This window comes from Carassius auratus, unplaced genomic scaffold (assembly GCF_003368295.1).
Source record: "Carassius auratus strain Wakin unplaced genomic scaffold, ASM336829v1 scaf_tig00214675, whole genome shotgun sequence".
In the NCBI taxonomy this organism is placed as follows: domain Eukaryota; kingdom Metazoa; phylum Chordata; class Actinopteri; order Cypriniformes; family Cyprinidae; genus Carassius; species Carassius auratus.
This window is the reverse complement of record NW_020527762.1, coordinates 38,396-54,182: the sequence shown is the minus strand read 5'-3', so window position 1 is coordinate 54,182 and position 15,787 is coordinate 38,396. Positions and strand designations below refer to the sequence as shown.

The 15,787-nt window shown below is 37.8% G+C and overlaps 1 protein-coding gene across 1 annotated transcript in view; it reads right to left on the bottom strand.

Moving 5' to 3' along the window:
- LOC113092618 (sickle tail protein homolog) overlaps window positions 1-15,787 on the bottom strand; it is a 44,917-nt gene that overhangs the window by 2,197 nt on the left and 26,933 nt on the right. The window contains 16 exon segments of the mRNA XM_026258286.1: window positions 27-128; window positions 238-315; window positions 1,248-1,364; window positions 2,410-2,553; window positions 2,886-3,118; window positions 4,090-4,276; window positions 4,952-5,384; window positions 5,465-5,612; window positions 6,124-6,162; window positions 6,165-6,259; window positions 8,569-8,744; window positions 9,472-9,611; window positions 9,762-9,802; window positions 9,923-10,024; window positions 10,159-10,940; window positions 15,015-15,108. Coding sequence (XP_026114071.1) covers window positions 27-128; window positions 238-315; window positions 1,248-1,364; window positions 2,410-2,553; window positions 2,886-3,118; window positions 4,090-4,276; window positions 4,952-5,384; window positions 5,465-5,612; window positions 6,124-6,162; window positions 6,165-6,259; window positions 8,569-8,744; window positions 9,472-9,611; window positions 9,762-9,802; window positions 9,923-10,024; window positions 10,159-10,940; window positions 15,015-15,108 — 2,911 coding nt within the window.

Below are 15,787 nucleotides of genomic sequence, written 5' to 3'. Positions count from 1 at the left end.
ATGTCAGAAGCATTCTCAGTTGCAACCTTCGAAGGAGAAAAAGTTGCTTCCTTGGGTTCCTTTAGGTCATCTGGCCTAGAGGTGCTCTGCCTTGATGTTTTTGATGTTCCAGTGATATAATACATGACCTGACAAAGAAATCAAGAATTCTTTGGACTTCTGATAAAATAATATAGTCAATGTGAACACAATGTGCTTGCATGCTCTTAAATCAAGCATAAAACGAATTATATTTACCCCAGGTGAACCAGGTGTTGCACTAGCTTCCCTACGTTCAGACAGTGCTCCTTCTTCAGATAGGTGAGAAGGGGTCTGCTAGGACAGTTTATTAGCACAGAAACCTTTATTTATATCCTCAAATTAATATCCAGCTAGTCAGTACAATGCAGAGAAACATTAAGATCACTGGCGCCATCTAGAGCTTAGTTTAGCTTTCATCCGACTGCTGTATGTTGTCAAGCATTGCTTCAAAATAATTTTTAACATATTTTAATGGAGAAAGTGACGTGTATCAGTCTTTTTATAGACACTCAATGACCCAGAATATAGAAATATTATTCTAGTTTTGAAAACCCTGACACTGTTGATCTGAAGGACTAAAAAGGTTATAAACATCACAACTATTACGTTCATTGCACATTAAAACATGCACAGATATGAATATATTGCATAACACTTATATGTTTGTAGAGCCCAAAACATCAATCATTTAATAAAAAGTATTCAATGTTACTATTATTTTTTACAAATACTATTAATATTACAAATATTTATTTTTATAAAACATTATAAATAAATATGTAACGTTTGGTGTCTACAATACATATTTTAGTTCTATTTGCAAAGCGGTAGTAATATTATATCTTTATAGCTCCTTATGGTGGACATTCTGGACCTTTCTCAAAATGAACTCTGAATGCTACAAAAGGAAAAGGTCAGAAGTCAGAGCGCTGAATGGCCTTTCCAACGCTCCAGTCACTCTGACCCACCCCAGCTTCTACAGCTGGATCTATTAGCATTCAGCAGGAGAGTGTGAGTGACAGACCAGTGTTAGACACATTCAAACGTATTACACCCTCTCTCGATGAGGGGCTACGGTCAGGCATTGACGTGCGTCAGTATGTCAGTACATCAGTATGGGTGTTGTGTATTAGTGTCAGTAGAGCGGGAGGTTATGGGACTTGACTGCTCATGTGAGCACTGCTGTTAAACTGCGACGGGGAGTTAGCACACATCACGTCCGTTACCTTTGTGTGGTAAGACAGGGAAAGCCCTGGCTCCATCTCACTGTCTGAGAGCTCACGGGATGTGAGATCAACAATATATCTGGGCTGTAAATCTTTTTTTGTGCACTTCTGAAACACCTGAAGGGGGTAAGGGTACGGGCATTAGGTGCTGTGGCTGTGTATGGGTGAGCGCTCTGTCCTGTTGTTGAGCAATTTTGAGATGTCAAACAGAACTGAACACCTTGATCCTGACAAAGTACAGGAAAAATGTTCACTACACAGTTAATATATATATATATATATATATATATATATATATATATATATATATATATATATATATATATATATATATATATATATAGTCACTGCATTAGATACAAGTGGCACCTGCAAATATAATAAGATGCAGTTTCTTTTCTCAGAACTTCACTTTTCATTTTAACAATCAAATAAAGTAATTAAAACATTTATAAATCTGAATAATAATAATAATATCAATAATACTTATACTTTATTCCACTATAAGCCCAAATACATATATTCATTCAGTTTTATTAATTAATGTCAATGTATAAACATTAATTCATATATAATCACTATTCAATACTTCTGTCGCACAGTATATACATAATCCTATTCACACTACTAATATATTGCAAACATTATAATAGGTTTTATCTCTCTGATTATATTTTTGTCGAGCATTTTATTTTATAATTTTTTGTTATTGTTTCTTAAAGGAATTTGTTTACGTTTTTGTGGTATTTTTCTTTCAAATAAATTGCACTTGGTTTCTTTTGATATGTAGTTAGCTAATACAATGACATTCACAAATTTCAATATGACATTAACAAACACTTTCTGAGGCCACTTAATGCTGTTGATTTATTACTTTTATTCCTAATACAAATAAAATCGAATTCATGATGACACAGCTTTATAGAAAATCCTACCCATTCTCAACAATAGAGGGCAGCACAAGTCAAACATCTAAGAAAGCCACAGTGCCCTCATTTTGATACTTTTGTGTAAATGTTGACACTGGTGTGACCGTCTGAAGTTTGTATGGGCTCAATATTTGTCCCTTAACACCTCAGACATGTCTCAGACTTCCTGTGTGTTTGTTAGAGAATAAGTGTGCATTGATGTCTTTGTGTGAGGACGATGGTGGTTTGCTCACCTGTAGCTCAGCCATGATCTTATCTCCTTCATCCTCTTCATCTTGTAAGGTGGAGGTGTTGACAGGAGGAGGGGTGCGGGGCTTGGGCTTGACCTCTGGGGGCACACGCAAGGGTTTGGGCTTCGGGGCCTCCTCTTCACCCTCCTATAGCCAAAACAACCAGCCGAGTGTGACCGACCCTCACCCTCCATTATGTCTTTCAAATCAACAAAAGCAGCTGGAATCTCTACCGTGACTTCCCATCATTATTATTCACAAAAACAAGGACACGATATGAAGCGCACGGCACACCCAGGCAAAATACAGCACAGTGACATTTCTACACGTAGTAGGTACACTATACGATGTGTTGTTTTCAAATAATAGTAATGACAATTGTCATGTTGTCTGGGAATGCAGCTCAGCAAGGCCTAAGTCAGATGAATAATGGTGTGTGATGTTAATTAGAGGAAACTGAAAAAGCATGACTCAAGCACCTGTGAGCTAGTGGACTCTTTCCGGGTGGTGTAGATCACCTCTCCCGAACGTCCTGTGGTGAGTCCAGATCCAGAGGGGTAGAATCTGCGTGGAGGGGGAGGGGGAGGCGATTTGCTGGCCGTTTCAGGGTTGGGCTGTACTCTGTCAACACTGGCCCTGTGGGGCTTCTGTGGCCTCTCCAGACTGGTCTGGGCTGGTTTATCTGCTTTGGGTCCATCCTGCGGTGCGGCTTCTGTTTGAAGTTAAATAAAGAGTGCCTCAAAATTAAATCCTTCAGAGGTTATATCTGAACCAGCTAATCTGGGATCATTAATAAAATAACAAGGAGTACTGTAATTAAAAAAAAAAAAAAAAAAAACTTATTTTAGAACCCCCCCCCCCCCAAAAAAAACCTAACATGATCAAATCAGCATGAAGAAAAATCATAAAAGAGGAAATGATAGAAAGAACCCCTGCAGACTTCAATGACCATGTCAAGGCTTCTAAAATATTAAATATTTTCATTTAATAAAAAGATCATATAATATTTCAGGTTGTAAAGCAGTGTGACCCCAAAACGTACAAATATTTATGAAAAAATAATAATTAACAAAATTTTTTTTTTCTTTTTTACTTTTACGGGGATGCGAACTCATCAGGGGTGAAAAGGCTGACGAAGATGTGACCCCTGCATCCCAGTGGGTTTCTTTTACCCTGTCTCAGGTCACATTCACCCTGTTTTTTTGTATTAAAATATATTTCTTTAGCATTAGCACAATTCTGTTTTAAAATAAAAACATCCAGTATTTAATAATAATAATAATAATAATAATAATAATAATAATAATAATACAAATATACATTTATTTTACAGAACAACAGTAAAAACAGTGCTAATAATATTAATGGCTGTTTTAACTAATATTTTTGCAGAAAAACAACACCAACCACACAAAAGAGATTTTGTATCCAATGCTGTAATTTTTGCACAACTTTCAAATTTAATTACATTCATTCAAAAGTCATTACATTTAAACTTTTCTTGAGCATGATTTGTTAAAAAAATAATAATAATAAAATAACATATGAAACCAACTTGAATACAAATAACACATCTATATAATGTGCTTTTTATCATGGACACACTTATATGTCATATATATATATATGCTACAATCTGAATGAACTGTTAATATGCAGGTTCATATGAGTGGACAGGCTTACCAGGGAGTGAAGATACAGGAAGTGGAAAGTCCACCTCATCTGGCAAGATGCTGGGTGGATGGGAGGAGGCGCTGTCCACCTGTTTGCTCACTTCCAGGTCAGGTATGGCCTTCATAAGGCTGGCCTGAGTCTGCTGAAGGATCCTCTCCATTTCAACCTTGTCCTCCTTTGCTGCCTGTTTAGAAACCTGTGGAGAACCCGACAGAAGTTACTGTTTGTTGGAAATAACACACATAATATCCTTTCAGAAAACAGTTCTTAAATGAACATTTTCACTTAATTTAGACCTTTTTCCTGGATGCGGAAATAACGCCTGACTCTTAACTGGAAGGATGATTTGATTTCCAACCTCTAGTGTTTTTAGTCAAATTTGCAAATATTCTGATCTGATAATCTAATTTTAAATCTATTTACATGTTTTAAAAAAGCACATGGCTCCATAGCGCCATCACTTTTTAGTGTCGCAATGACCGCCATTTGTCAGTGCCTCACTCCTCAATGAGTGTGTAGATGACACGAAGCTGCCAATGTTAGCCACATTAAAATCAGATGGGCGCTATTTGAATGGGTTCCTATGGAGAACAAGAGCATCCAATTGGAAGTTAGAATTCATTCTCAGGAAAAATTGCCATAATAAACATTTGAATAATCTAAAGAACCTTTACATAATAAAGTACCTTTTGTGCAAGGGAAAGTTTTTGGAAGTTAAAGGTTCTTCATGGAACCGTCAATGCCAATTAAGAACATTTATTTTTAAGAGTGTGCACATAAACACAGAGTTACAGAAATAAGACATTCTTGTGTTGATGCCAATCCATGGATCTTAAATCAATCAGAAGTGCAAGTCACAGTTGAACCACACCTCGTCAGGCATGGGCCTGCTTGTGTTGACAGAGATCTCCTCTGGTGAGGAGGATCCAGTCGTGTTGATGACAGCGGTTGCTGGCACAGCTTCCTGGCCCCGTGGTGCTGCCCTCTTTAGCAGGGCAGGACTGTTTTCTCTGCTCCTGGGACTGACCTTCGCCACATTATGGGAGTCCCTGCTATGGGTGGGTGTGAGCGGGGGACTGGGGTGGTGCATGCTGATGGGAGTCCCCTGAATGTGGTGCACCGTGACTGGAGAAGTGGGTACGGGCTCCGAGCAGATGATTTTGGCAGGTGATCTTGGCTGTGGGGTCGGGGACTCACAAACAGGTTTTGGAGATCTGTACTCTTCCGCAAAGGAAACTGAATCAGCTGGTAACGCCTTCCCTTGGACTGGGTCAGAAGTATGGTTGTGGCTTTCAGTGGTGTATCTACAACAAACAGAAACCCTAACAATGAACCAGCCAAAGCTCTAAAGGAATTGAATGTTTCAAGTGCTACATGTGTTTACCTTCTCAGTCCACTGAGAGTGTCAGTCAGAGCCTTGACTCTCTTCAGCATGCTGTCCATTTTGTGAGGCTCCTCTTTAAGGAAGCGCACCGCCTCCACCTCCACCCTCAACACGCCACGCATTTTCATCTGCAGGGCTGGGAACTCTCCTGAAAAGACATTCATTATTATACAAGAGAATTATCTACAGCACCATTTGAAAGTTTTTTTTTTTTTTTTTTTTTTACATTTCTGAAAGAATCCTCTTATGCTCACCAAAGCTGTATTTATTTGATCAAAATTACAGAAGAAATGTCAATGTTGTGAAACAGTCATTACTCCAGTCTTCAGTGTCAAAAATGATTCTAATATGCTGATATGGTGCACAAGAAACCTTCTTATTTGTTCTTTTTATCAAGATTAGAAGCGGTTGTGCTGCTTAATATCTTTGTGGAAACTGTGATGCGTCTTTTTGATTATTAAGAAGTTCAAAAAGATCAACATTTTTCAAATAATAAAAAATATATCTTTAGTGTCACTTTGAATCAATTTAAGGCATCCTTGCTAAATAAAAGTATCTTTCAAAAATAAATAACTGACCCTAAACTTTTGAATGTTAATGTATAATAATTAATAAATGATTAAATAAGTCCACGGGAGGATAAATACAAATGCAATCACCTTTGAGTGTGGCCAAAGCTTCTCCTACTTTGCGTAAGTTGACGCCCCTTCCTCCACATCCTTCAGAGTGACTGGGCGATTGCTCATGGCACAGCTGGATTCTTTCTTGAGCATCTCCACATAGTTTTCCAGCTCTCTGTGACATTATAAGAAGGATGTGTCATTTATTAGCACAGCTGTCACTTTAATGCTATATAACAAGTATTTTACTTTGCCTTTTTTGCTCAAGCTGCATGTACTCTACAATGTAAAACCTGAACTGAAAAAAAAACCAAAACTGAATAAGCCTCCCATAGACATTTGGACGCCACTGTTTATATATATATATATATATATATATATATATATATATATATATATATTTCAATCGTATTTAATCCAGCGTTTAGTGACACTTAAAGGGATACTCCACACTAAAATGAAAATGTTGTCATTAATCAATTACCTCCATGTCGTTCCAACCCCATAAAAGCTCTGTTCGTCTTCGGAACACAATTTAAGATATTCTGGATGAAAACCTTTAGGCTTGAGACTGTCCCATAGACTACCAAGTAAATAACGTCAAAAGTCATCGTCAGAATGCTCCATCTGCCATCAGATGTGCAACCTGGGTTATATGTAGTGACGGGAACAATTTTTGTAAGCGAATAAAAAAATAAAAAATAAAAAATAAAGACTTTATTCAATAATTCCCCTGTCAACGGTCTCTGTGTCACTATATTTTAAGTGCTGCGTATGCTCTTCTGTGGGATCCACGCCACAAGGATGCGCTATTTTATTTCAAATCAAAGCTAAATACATGTAGAAACGGTGCATCCTTGTGGCACTGAGGACACAGAAGAGTATACTTATTTGGCAGTCTATGGGACAGTCTCAAGCCTCAAGGTTTCCATCCAAAATATCTTAAATTGTGTTCTGAAGACGAACAGAGCTTTTACGGGTTTGGAACGACACGGGGGTAAGCGATTAATGGGGTGGAGTAACCCTTTAATGCTATGCAATAAGCAAGTCTTGACTGTGATCCTTGACGGCTAAAGGCTGAAAACCTGTTTAACATGAATTAGTCTTGTTTGTTGGCTGACAGTTCACATACAGAGAAGTTTGGCTGTGTAAGCAAATTTGGCAACGAAAGTCTGCCCTCAGCCAAATACTTTCAGAGGATAATCATAACCTGCGTCTTTCTCAGATTTTCTGACCTCATTCGTCTCGAAATGGTTACGAAGTGTGCATTGTTGAAGCTGGTCATCATTAGCTGTACCTGCACATAACAGCCCTCAACAGGAATCTGCAAGCCAGTACACATGCTCTGAGATCATAGTTTAACATCATCCCTGTGGGAAATGGTGTGTGTTTTGTGTAATTTACCAGAGGGGTGTCTTAAGGGTTTTCCCATGCACAATGTCAAATCCTGCTTTCTGTTATCTTTCTCACCATAGCATAATCTAAAGCAAGGGAGTAACAACATTTTTTGGTTGTTATTATTTCTATGAACTGATATCTGTTGGTTACTGGAATAAAATGCTTTCCATATTTAATGCAGTGACATTTCAGTATTATTTATTTACTAATACAGTATTTATTCATAAATACTGTGCGTCTGTCATTATTATAATTATTTAAATATTTCTATTTTTATTTCATATAGTTTATTTTATATATTTAATTTCAGTTAGGCGCTAAAGCAAAGATTTTTCTTTGGTTTACGTTTTTTTAAATATATATATAATATTATGTTTCAGTCCTTTTTTGAGTTAACATATACATATTTAAAGTGATTTTCTTGCTTTTTTTTCTAGTGATATTTTATAGCGCTTTAGTTTTAGTTGCCAACTGAATAGCAAAACTGGTTTCATGCACATTGTGACTAAACGCAGATTAATTTCTGAAGCAATCTGACTTATATTTCCCCTTCAGGACAGCACACATTCATCGTGACAGGAAACACGTAGAAACTTTCATAAGCCTTATTCTTCGGAGACAGGTTGGGACAGTGGATTATTCACTGCACATCTCCACCCAATGAAGCTATGACTAGTCTTACTTAAATCAAGGTGTACATAAGCAAATGGGTTTTAGAAAAACACTCAATATAGCACTAGCGATGTAAAAAATCCCATCTGTTCACATCTATTACAAACCTACAGTACACTGACCTTTGTTTATTAAAGTGTGCATTCAGCATCGACTGGAGACATGGTTTTATAATTAATTACTACAGCGAGAATTCAGCTTTGATTAGACGTGAGCAGTTAATCAGCATCAAATCTGGCTTGTTTGCAGCAGCTAATCAGTGCGCTGATTTCCCCCTCTGGATCGCAGCGTTTGTTCTGTTCATCTACAGCTGTCTCTCACATTCTACAGATGAACTGTCCATAATGAATTCTTCATGGCTAATTAATGCCTAGGTCTAAGTCACATAAAAATGATGCTGTCCTATTGTCTTACCCGAGCTGTACGAGAACCATCTCCTCCATGCCTAGATATCTGTGTCTTTCTTCTTCCACCTGGACTCGCTGTCTATGAACGGGGTCCTTAAGGTGCAGCACAATGTCTGAAAACCTCTCGGAGATCTCCAGCTCTGCCTGTCGCAGCATCTGCCTCATGGCATCCTGGTTTTGCAGCTGTATATGCAAGGCAAGGCTCTATCAGCACACTTGTTTTCTGACCAACTCTTTATTGTAATTACTGTAATTACATATGTGTTTATATACTACCATTCAAATGTTCGGGTAAGAGTGTTTAATGTTTTTGAAGAAAAATCTCCAATTCTGTGCACCAATTCTGTATTTGTTTGATTAAAAAAATACTGTAAAGAGAACTACTGTGAAGAATAGCTCATATAGGCCTTTTTTAATACATTGTAAAATGTAATCTATTCCTGTGATGACAGAGCAGAATTTTGAGTCTTACTCCAGACTTCGGTGTAAAATTAAATCATTCTTATATGCTGATTTGGTGCTCAAGAATTTTTTTTTATTATTAGCAATGTTTACTATTATCAGGGAAAACAGCGACTATTCTTTTCAGGATTTTTTGATTAACCGAAAATTCAAAAGAACAGTATTTATTTATAAAAAATCACTTTACTTTGGTCAATTAAATGTATCGTTAATGCTTTTTTTATCTTACTGACCCTAAACCTTTGAACAGTTGTGTATTATTTAGCAACGAAATATGTGAAGCTAGTTGCTTCACTACTAAACTATTGCATAATATAACTACTGCAAAATACTTTTTTAATTGATGGTATTAATAATATTTTAAGACATTATAATATTGTTGGACAAGCACTTAAAAAGAGCAGTTTCCCTGGACACAACCTCGTTTCAGTTTGAATTTGATGTGTACCTGCATCTGTTTGAGTTGATGGAGCTGCAGTCTGAGGTCAGACACGTTTCTCCTGAAGGTGGAGAGGATTGAGCTCATAGCAGGGTCTCTGACAGGAGAAATACTGTCTGGCTCTTTAGTTGATGATACAGTACAGACACCTGGATAAAAACACCAATTTATGAAGTTATTGCCCTGGTAACAACACAAATATGGTAAAAATAAGATTTAATTCAGATCCATGATTCACGGGAGCAAGAAGGAATGATAAAGGAAGCATCATCACAATCAATAACTGAACGTTAACTGACCACCATTCTGTGCCGAAGACTCAATCTTTACCGGTTTCTCACTATAGAGAAAGACAATACAGTAAGTCTTCATTTGAAAAGTTTTCATTTTTACATTATACTAATACGATTTCGATTCATGCTATTAATGAATCACATTATATGTTTCTGTGAACATCCACCTGGAAGTCTCTTTGGCACTTGTATTTGGCCCTTTCATAAGAGCGTGTTGAACGAGTCCAGTAAGGCTGGCGATCTGCTGCTCCATTGCCTTTATTTTTTCACTGCAATACAAAGGTCACGTGACTCACTTCAACAAAGAAAGATCACATTCTATAAATGATCACATGTTGTTCACAATAAGCTGTTCACTATTCACTATAACACAATGAGCTGCGGGGAATTTAAAAAGTCTCACCTCTGAGGATCTCCGGCTGCCACGTGTCCTTGAAATGGCTTCTCTCCGTGACTGGGCTGAAGGTCGGCAAAAACAGGGGAGGCCACATTGCCTCTCACCCTGGTGGCCACCTCCATGGCCACATTACTGTCCTTGCGGAAAGATCTACGCACAGGTGATGCTCTTTCCGCTGCCACACCTTGTGAGGGCATGTGGGAGTTCTGGCCTGGGAGCATGTCAATCATTCTGACCTCATTGACCCTGTGAGGAGAAGCAGGCGGTGTTTTGGAGCCCATGGAGGCGAGCTGACTCTCACTGTACTTTCGAGATTTCTGTCTGTAGAGGGAGTGCTGCAGATCCTGGCCATCTGTGTACGCACCGACAGACTTGATGGAGGAGCGGTGCTGGATGTACGCCGCCCCATCCGGGACGTCTCCAGAATGGCTGCCTTGTGATGAGGAGACACTGAGCCTGGTTTCAGGTGAAGCGTATGCTTCTGAATACAAAGGAACACTCTTGCTGCTCAGATCCTCATCCGGTTTTACGTCCCGTCGCTCCAGGATGGCACTGGAGCAGGGTGTGATAGAGCGATTTGAGGGTGCGTTGGACCTGGGTAAGGTGGCACCACCAGGCATGGCAACAGAGTGGCCGAAGGGGATCCTAGAAGGAGATGAGGGCATGGAACGAGGTGTAGGAGGAGACAGAGAGCCCTGGACTGAATGTATGGGACTGTGAGGCAGAGTGTGCACTGGGCTTTGGCCTCCCGGCTGCTGTCTGCCACTGTAGAGCCTCTCTCTTGTGATCTAGGGATAGAACGAAAAAAACATTTCAGAGAGAATTTGGGTTTAAAAAAAGGTGGTAAAACTTTACTTAAAGCCTTATTAAAGCGTATGATGCATTAAAATTATTGATAGTGTGCGTTGTAATGCAGTATATTATATCTTGCATTGAATAATTATATCTGAATTTGAAATCCATAGTGTAACAAAGAATTGATAAGTGTTATCATGCATAATTAATGCATTAAAACTAGTTTTATAATACATTATAAATAAATGCTTTAAGTAATATGTTGCAAAACTGGTTTTCGGAGGTTATGTGACATTTGTAAGAAAGAAAAAGTGTAAAATAACAGTTATCGACTGGTTTTGCTACATCAAGTGGCAACCAAAAAGTACCAATAAAAATGTAAACAATAAAATGTATTATTATTTAATACCAAAATAAATAGAAATTTCACAATTACTTATTCATTTGTGTTTTTAATTCATATTTAATATGTACAGTGATGCAACATTTTTTTTTTTCCAAAACCAAAAATTTTGTTGAATATGTAAACTGAAAATAAAGTTTAAAGCTTTTTTTAATCTTCTGATTTATCAAATTATTTTATCTTAGATTTGTGCTATGTGCTCATGGCTTTTTGCTCATAGTTTTTGGAATCAGTGAGTTTCAACCAAGTGACAGATACATTTGTGTCAAAATACTGTAGAGTGTATCTGTTCCCACAACCTTTGATGCCAGTAACAAAATGTATTACCCCCCCCCCCTTTAAAAGCTGATCAGTTATGCATTTTGCTATAAGTGTGCAATATTATATGGTCAGTTGCATTTTATTATTTAGATTGCAGTGTTTTGTTGTTTCCTTCGGCTGTCCGTGACAATGTTATTCAGAACGCCAACCACCAGTTGAAAACTGCTGATAAACAACTCTCAAAGAAAGTCAGTGGATATGAAAAGGACTTTTGAATTTAATGAAAAGGCGCTTTTTATTACATATTTGTCACGAAAATGATTAATCTTCACAGAGACATTTTCAAAGCAGGAAACTAAAAACAAAAATTGTATTGTATGGCCGTGTTGATATGATTTATGTTTAGACAAGTGCACAGATACGAACAAAGGATGGAACCAGTGCAAAAGCACAGACAATAGCCCTGCCCAGACCTGTCGTTGTACAGCGGTCATGCTTAAGCGTGCAGTAATAAAGCCCACAGACAGAGCGTGCGTGCAGGTGAATTATCCAACATTCAGAGCAACAACACCCTCTGCACTGGCCTAAAGATGAACAACACTCTCTAAACCTCAGGTCTAGTTTCAGAGCACATTAACAAGACGAACCAAGAAAATTATAATTGCCCTTAATGTATCTGGTAGATGATTTGGCTGAATGCTTATATCCTGAAAACTGTATCAAATGAATGACAAGACAATACAAGCTGCTTCAATAAAATACCTAACAGTTAGGTCTGTCTGTCATTGCTTCTTAAAGATTTCTTTAAAGAAGATGCTGTTAGAAATAGACTAAGTTCTCACAAAGAACTCAATTGGAGGCAGGCATGTTTAAACAGGTGCAGCCATCGTTTCATTATTGTATTATCTAAGCTCAAAATAGGTGTCTTCTTTCAATGGGTACATAAAGACATCCATGAAATTAGCTTAAAACTTGTCATGCAACCACAAGAAACCAAATATACAACAAACATGCATGCATGGTCGCAAAAGTGTAGGACATTTAGTTTGCCGCATGTCAGAAGTGATGCAAAGCACCTGAGAAAGCGGATTCACAGAGCACCACTTTACATGGGTCTATAAATTATGTGTATGAAGGACAAGCTTCAACGTTCAAGAGATTTACAGCGTTGACAAACAGCTAAAATGAAAGGCCAATATATCATCAGGCTCAAACATTAGAGAAAATGGGTCCATTTTTGCAATCCTTCAAAATAAGCGCATCACATCAACAAACGTGTCTGTGCATGTTTGCTTTCTCATGCTCTCAGAGGACTTGTTTTACACATCCATTTGTTTTTCTGGTTCCTATCATCCCACTAATCTAAAGTTTGGTTTAGGTGGGAAAAGGGTTGCCCAATACCACAACACGTGGGAAGAGCGCAGTGTTTTTGCACAGACCTTATTGTCCCATGAGCTCAAATTAACACATGCAAACACACTGTGCAGAGATAAAATGGGAATGGCAGGTTGGCGATTCCAGCTGTGAAGAACAGGAAAATGGAAAATTTATAGTCATTTCCTTCTGTCAATGAGTTGGTCAACTTGTCTAGGTTGACTAATTTAGATGTTTTTTTAGTTTTAATACATTTAGTGGTGGTACTTTAAAGGGACTACATTTGGAAATCCAACATGCAGATTTAGTTTTAGCTTTAGTTTGCAATTATGCCTCAGGTTTCCACACTTTTGATGCTAAACTGCCAAAGAGATTGAATAATGTAGAGCTAAATAGATTAACTACAGAATTTTTTATGAGTATTTAAAGATTTCAGCAATTTTCCACCGCTTAAAAAAATCTAACATTTTTAAATGCCCCGATATTTCCATGTTTTTCATGAATGTGGTAACCCTGTATGTACAACTATGAAAGTTATGGTTATTTAGCCCTCGTTTCGTAGAATACCTATCCACCCACTTTAGTATTATTTATATACTACTGTATTTATAGTGTTAAATTATTTTGAAACAATAACAATACGGATATTAATAATCCTATTTAAAAAAAAAAAAAAAAAAGCCTACCTGGAGTCAGGTGGACATAACCCTGAGCCAGCTTAATTATAGAGGGCTTACTAGTGGACTAGTTGTTCAGACCAACTGCTGATTTGTCAATTTTGCAAATATGCAGTTTTGCACATCCCTAGTCTAGACTCTGAACAAACTATGCTCAAGAAAAAAAAAAAAAATCTAAAATCCAAGTAATTGCACCGGGTTTGAAGTGGGTCTGTTCTATCGATATAGCTGTGTATTATCTAGCTACTGTTTTAGGCACTAGATGTTGTTATAAAGAACACATAAGCCTAGATAAACACAACGCAAGCAGCCTGCTGTTTAGCTAGGCTTATGTGTATGTGTGTGGTGTGCTGGTGCAGACAGGAGCTGGTCCCTTCTGCACTCTCATTAGAGCTGAGAACTACAAGGTCAGACGCATCCGCTGCCGTGCTCTCTTGAGAGCTTGACCTCAGTTCGTCTCCACACCCGGCCCAGGAATTTCAGCCCTGGCTTAGAATGATCTTTTTCCCAATCCTCCATGGCCCACTGAACTCAAGATATGGATGAGATAGCTGGAGACTTCTCCAGAAGTGCTTATAATTAGATAAAGCAAATTACACCACAGCAGAACACCTCCTAAATGTGTAACACATCCTGTTAGAGACAGGATGCGATGAGCACATTTCTGGCTTAAATATCTAAATATATATATAAAAAAATTATGCACTATTATGCATTTCAATATTAAATATGAATAACATTATCCTACTGTGCGTTTGTAGGTCAGTATCAAGTTTACATGCATGGATTCATGGAAAGCAGATGGGTTTGATTAGAAAGTAAGATACTTAGAGCTTGGTTCCAATTAAATCTGTTGCTCAACTCAAATTCCATTTGTTGCATAATGAGATAAGGAACAGGCATTGTTTGGCTTTTTTAAATGTATTTATAGTTACATTGGTCTCCAGAGACACTGCTATAATTCTGCATTGTCTACATTCCTGATGACAAACAAATCACTTTAACGCAGCGTGGCGAATACTATTGTGCCTTTGACATACAGTTAAGATCTCAGCAGAGCTGACCTGTTTTGCTAAAGGTGATCGCCCAATATAATTGTGCAACAGTGGGTAGACCAATCAGTGGGACCCCTGCCAAAATGAATGGGTGTGGCAGGTATTTGCTTCAAATTCTGAGCTCTAAAGAACAGATTCAGAGCTTTAACCACCAGGGTCCTGCTAGCTGTCAACACCAGCTGCAAATAGTGTTGAAAAGCAAAAGAGCTTTTTCAGTTAATGATTTATGAGTTGAACATGAAGAGTTATAATAATGGGACAGTTCAGTGGTACTGCGGCCACACTCTTGTCACTCACCCTAATGTCTCCATTATTTGGTCTTGTGTTGTGATTGAAGGCCTGGGCTGGGTCTTTGTGATACACTTTCAGACAAGAGTGTGATGTAATGTTCCTGCAAAGAAAACACATTTTTTTATACTGTATGTATTCTGTTGCCTAAATGCTTTTTTGAAGGATAGTGAATTCAGAAGAACAGCATTTAAGTGAAATACAATTTTTGGAGCATATAAATCTTCACTGTCACTTCTCATAAATTTAATCAAACCTTGCAAAATAAAATTAGTAATTTCTTTAAAAAAATATTATATAAATATTATATTGTGAGGCCAAGTGTTGTGGTGTAAATAACACTTGAAAATTCAGGTTCAATGAGGCAGAACAGAGAGGAGCTGCAGCTCACTGCGACACAAAGATTAGAAGCGTGTCAACACAAGCTCCTTCTTCATAACTATAACGCTTGTTAAAAAACCAAGCCCATCCTGTGGAGCATAACACACACATACACAGAGAGAGAGAAGAACAGATTGATCATGCTCTCTTTCTATTCCTGCTGACTTGTCAGGAAGCCGCAGGCCAACGAAGTGTAGGGTGTGGAAAAGGGAGTCACCCAACAGTTTGAACGCACTTGAAATCAAGCACTGCCTGCAATTTTCTATACTTAAATCCAAGCACACTGTAAGAGGGAAAGGCTGTGATATTTATGCGATATTTAACATTAAATATTATGCTACACTTTTTAAATGTATTATTTAATTCACGCAAAAAAAAAAGTCTGACAATGACAATAGACA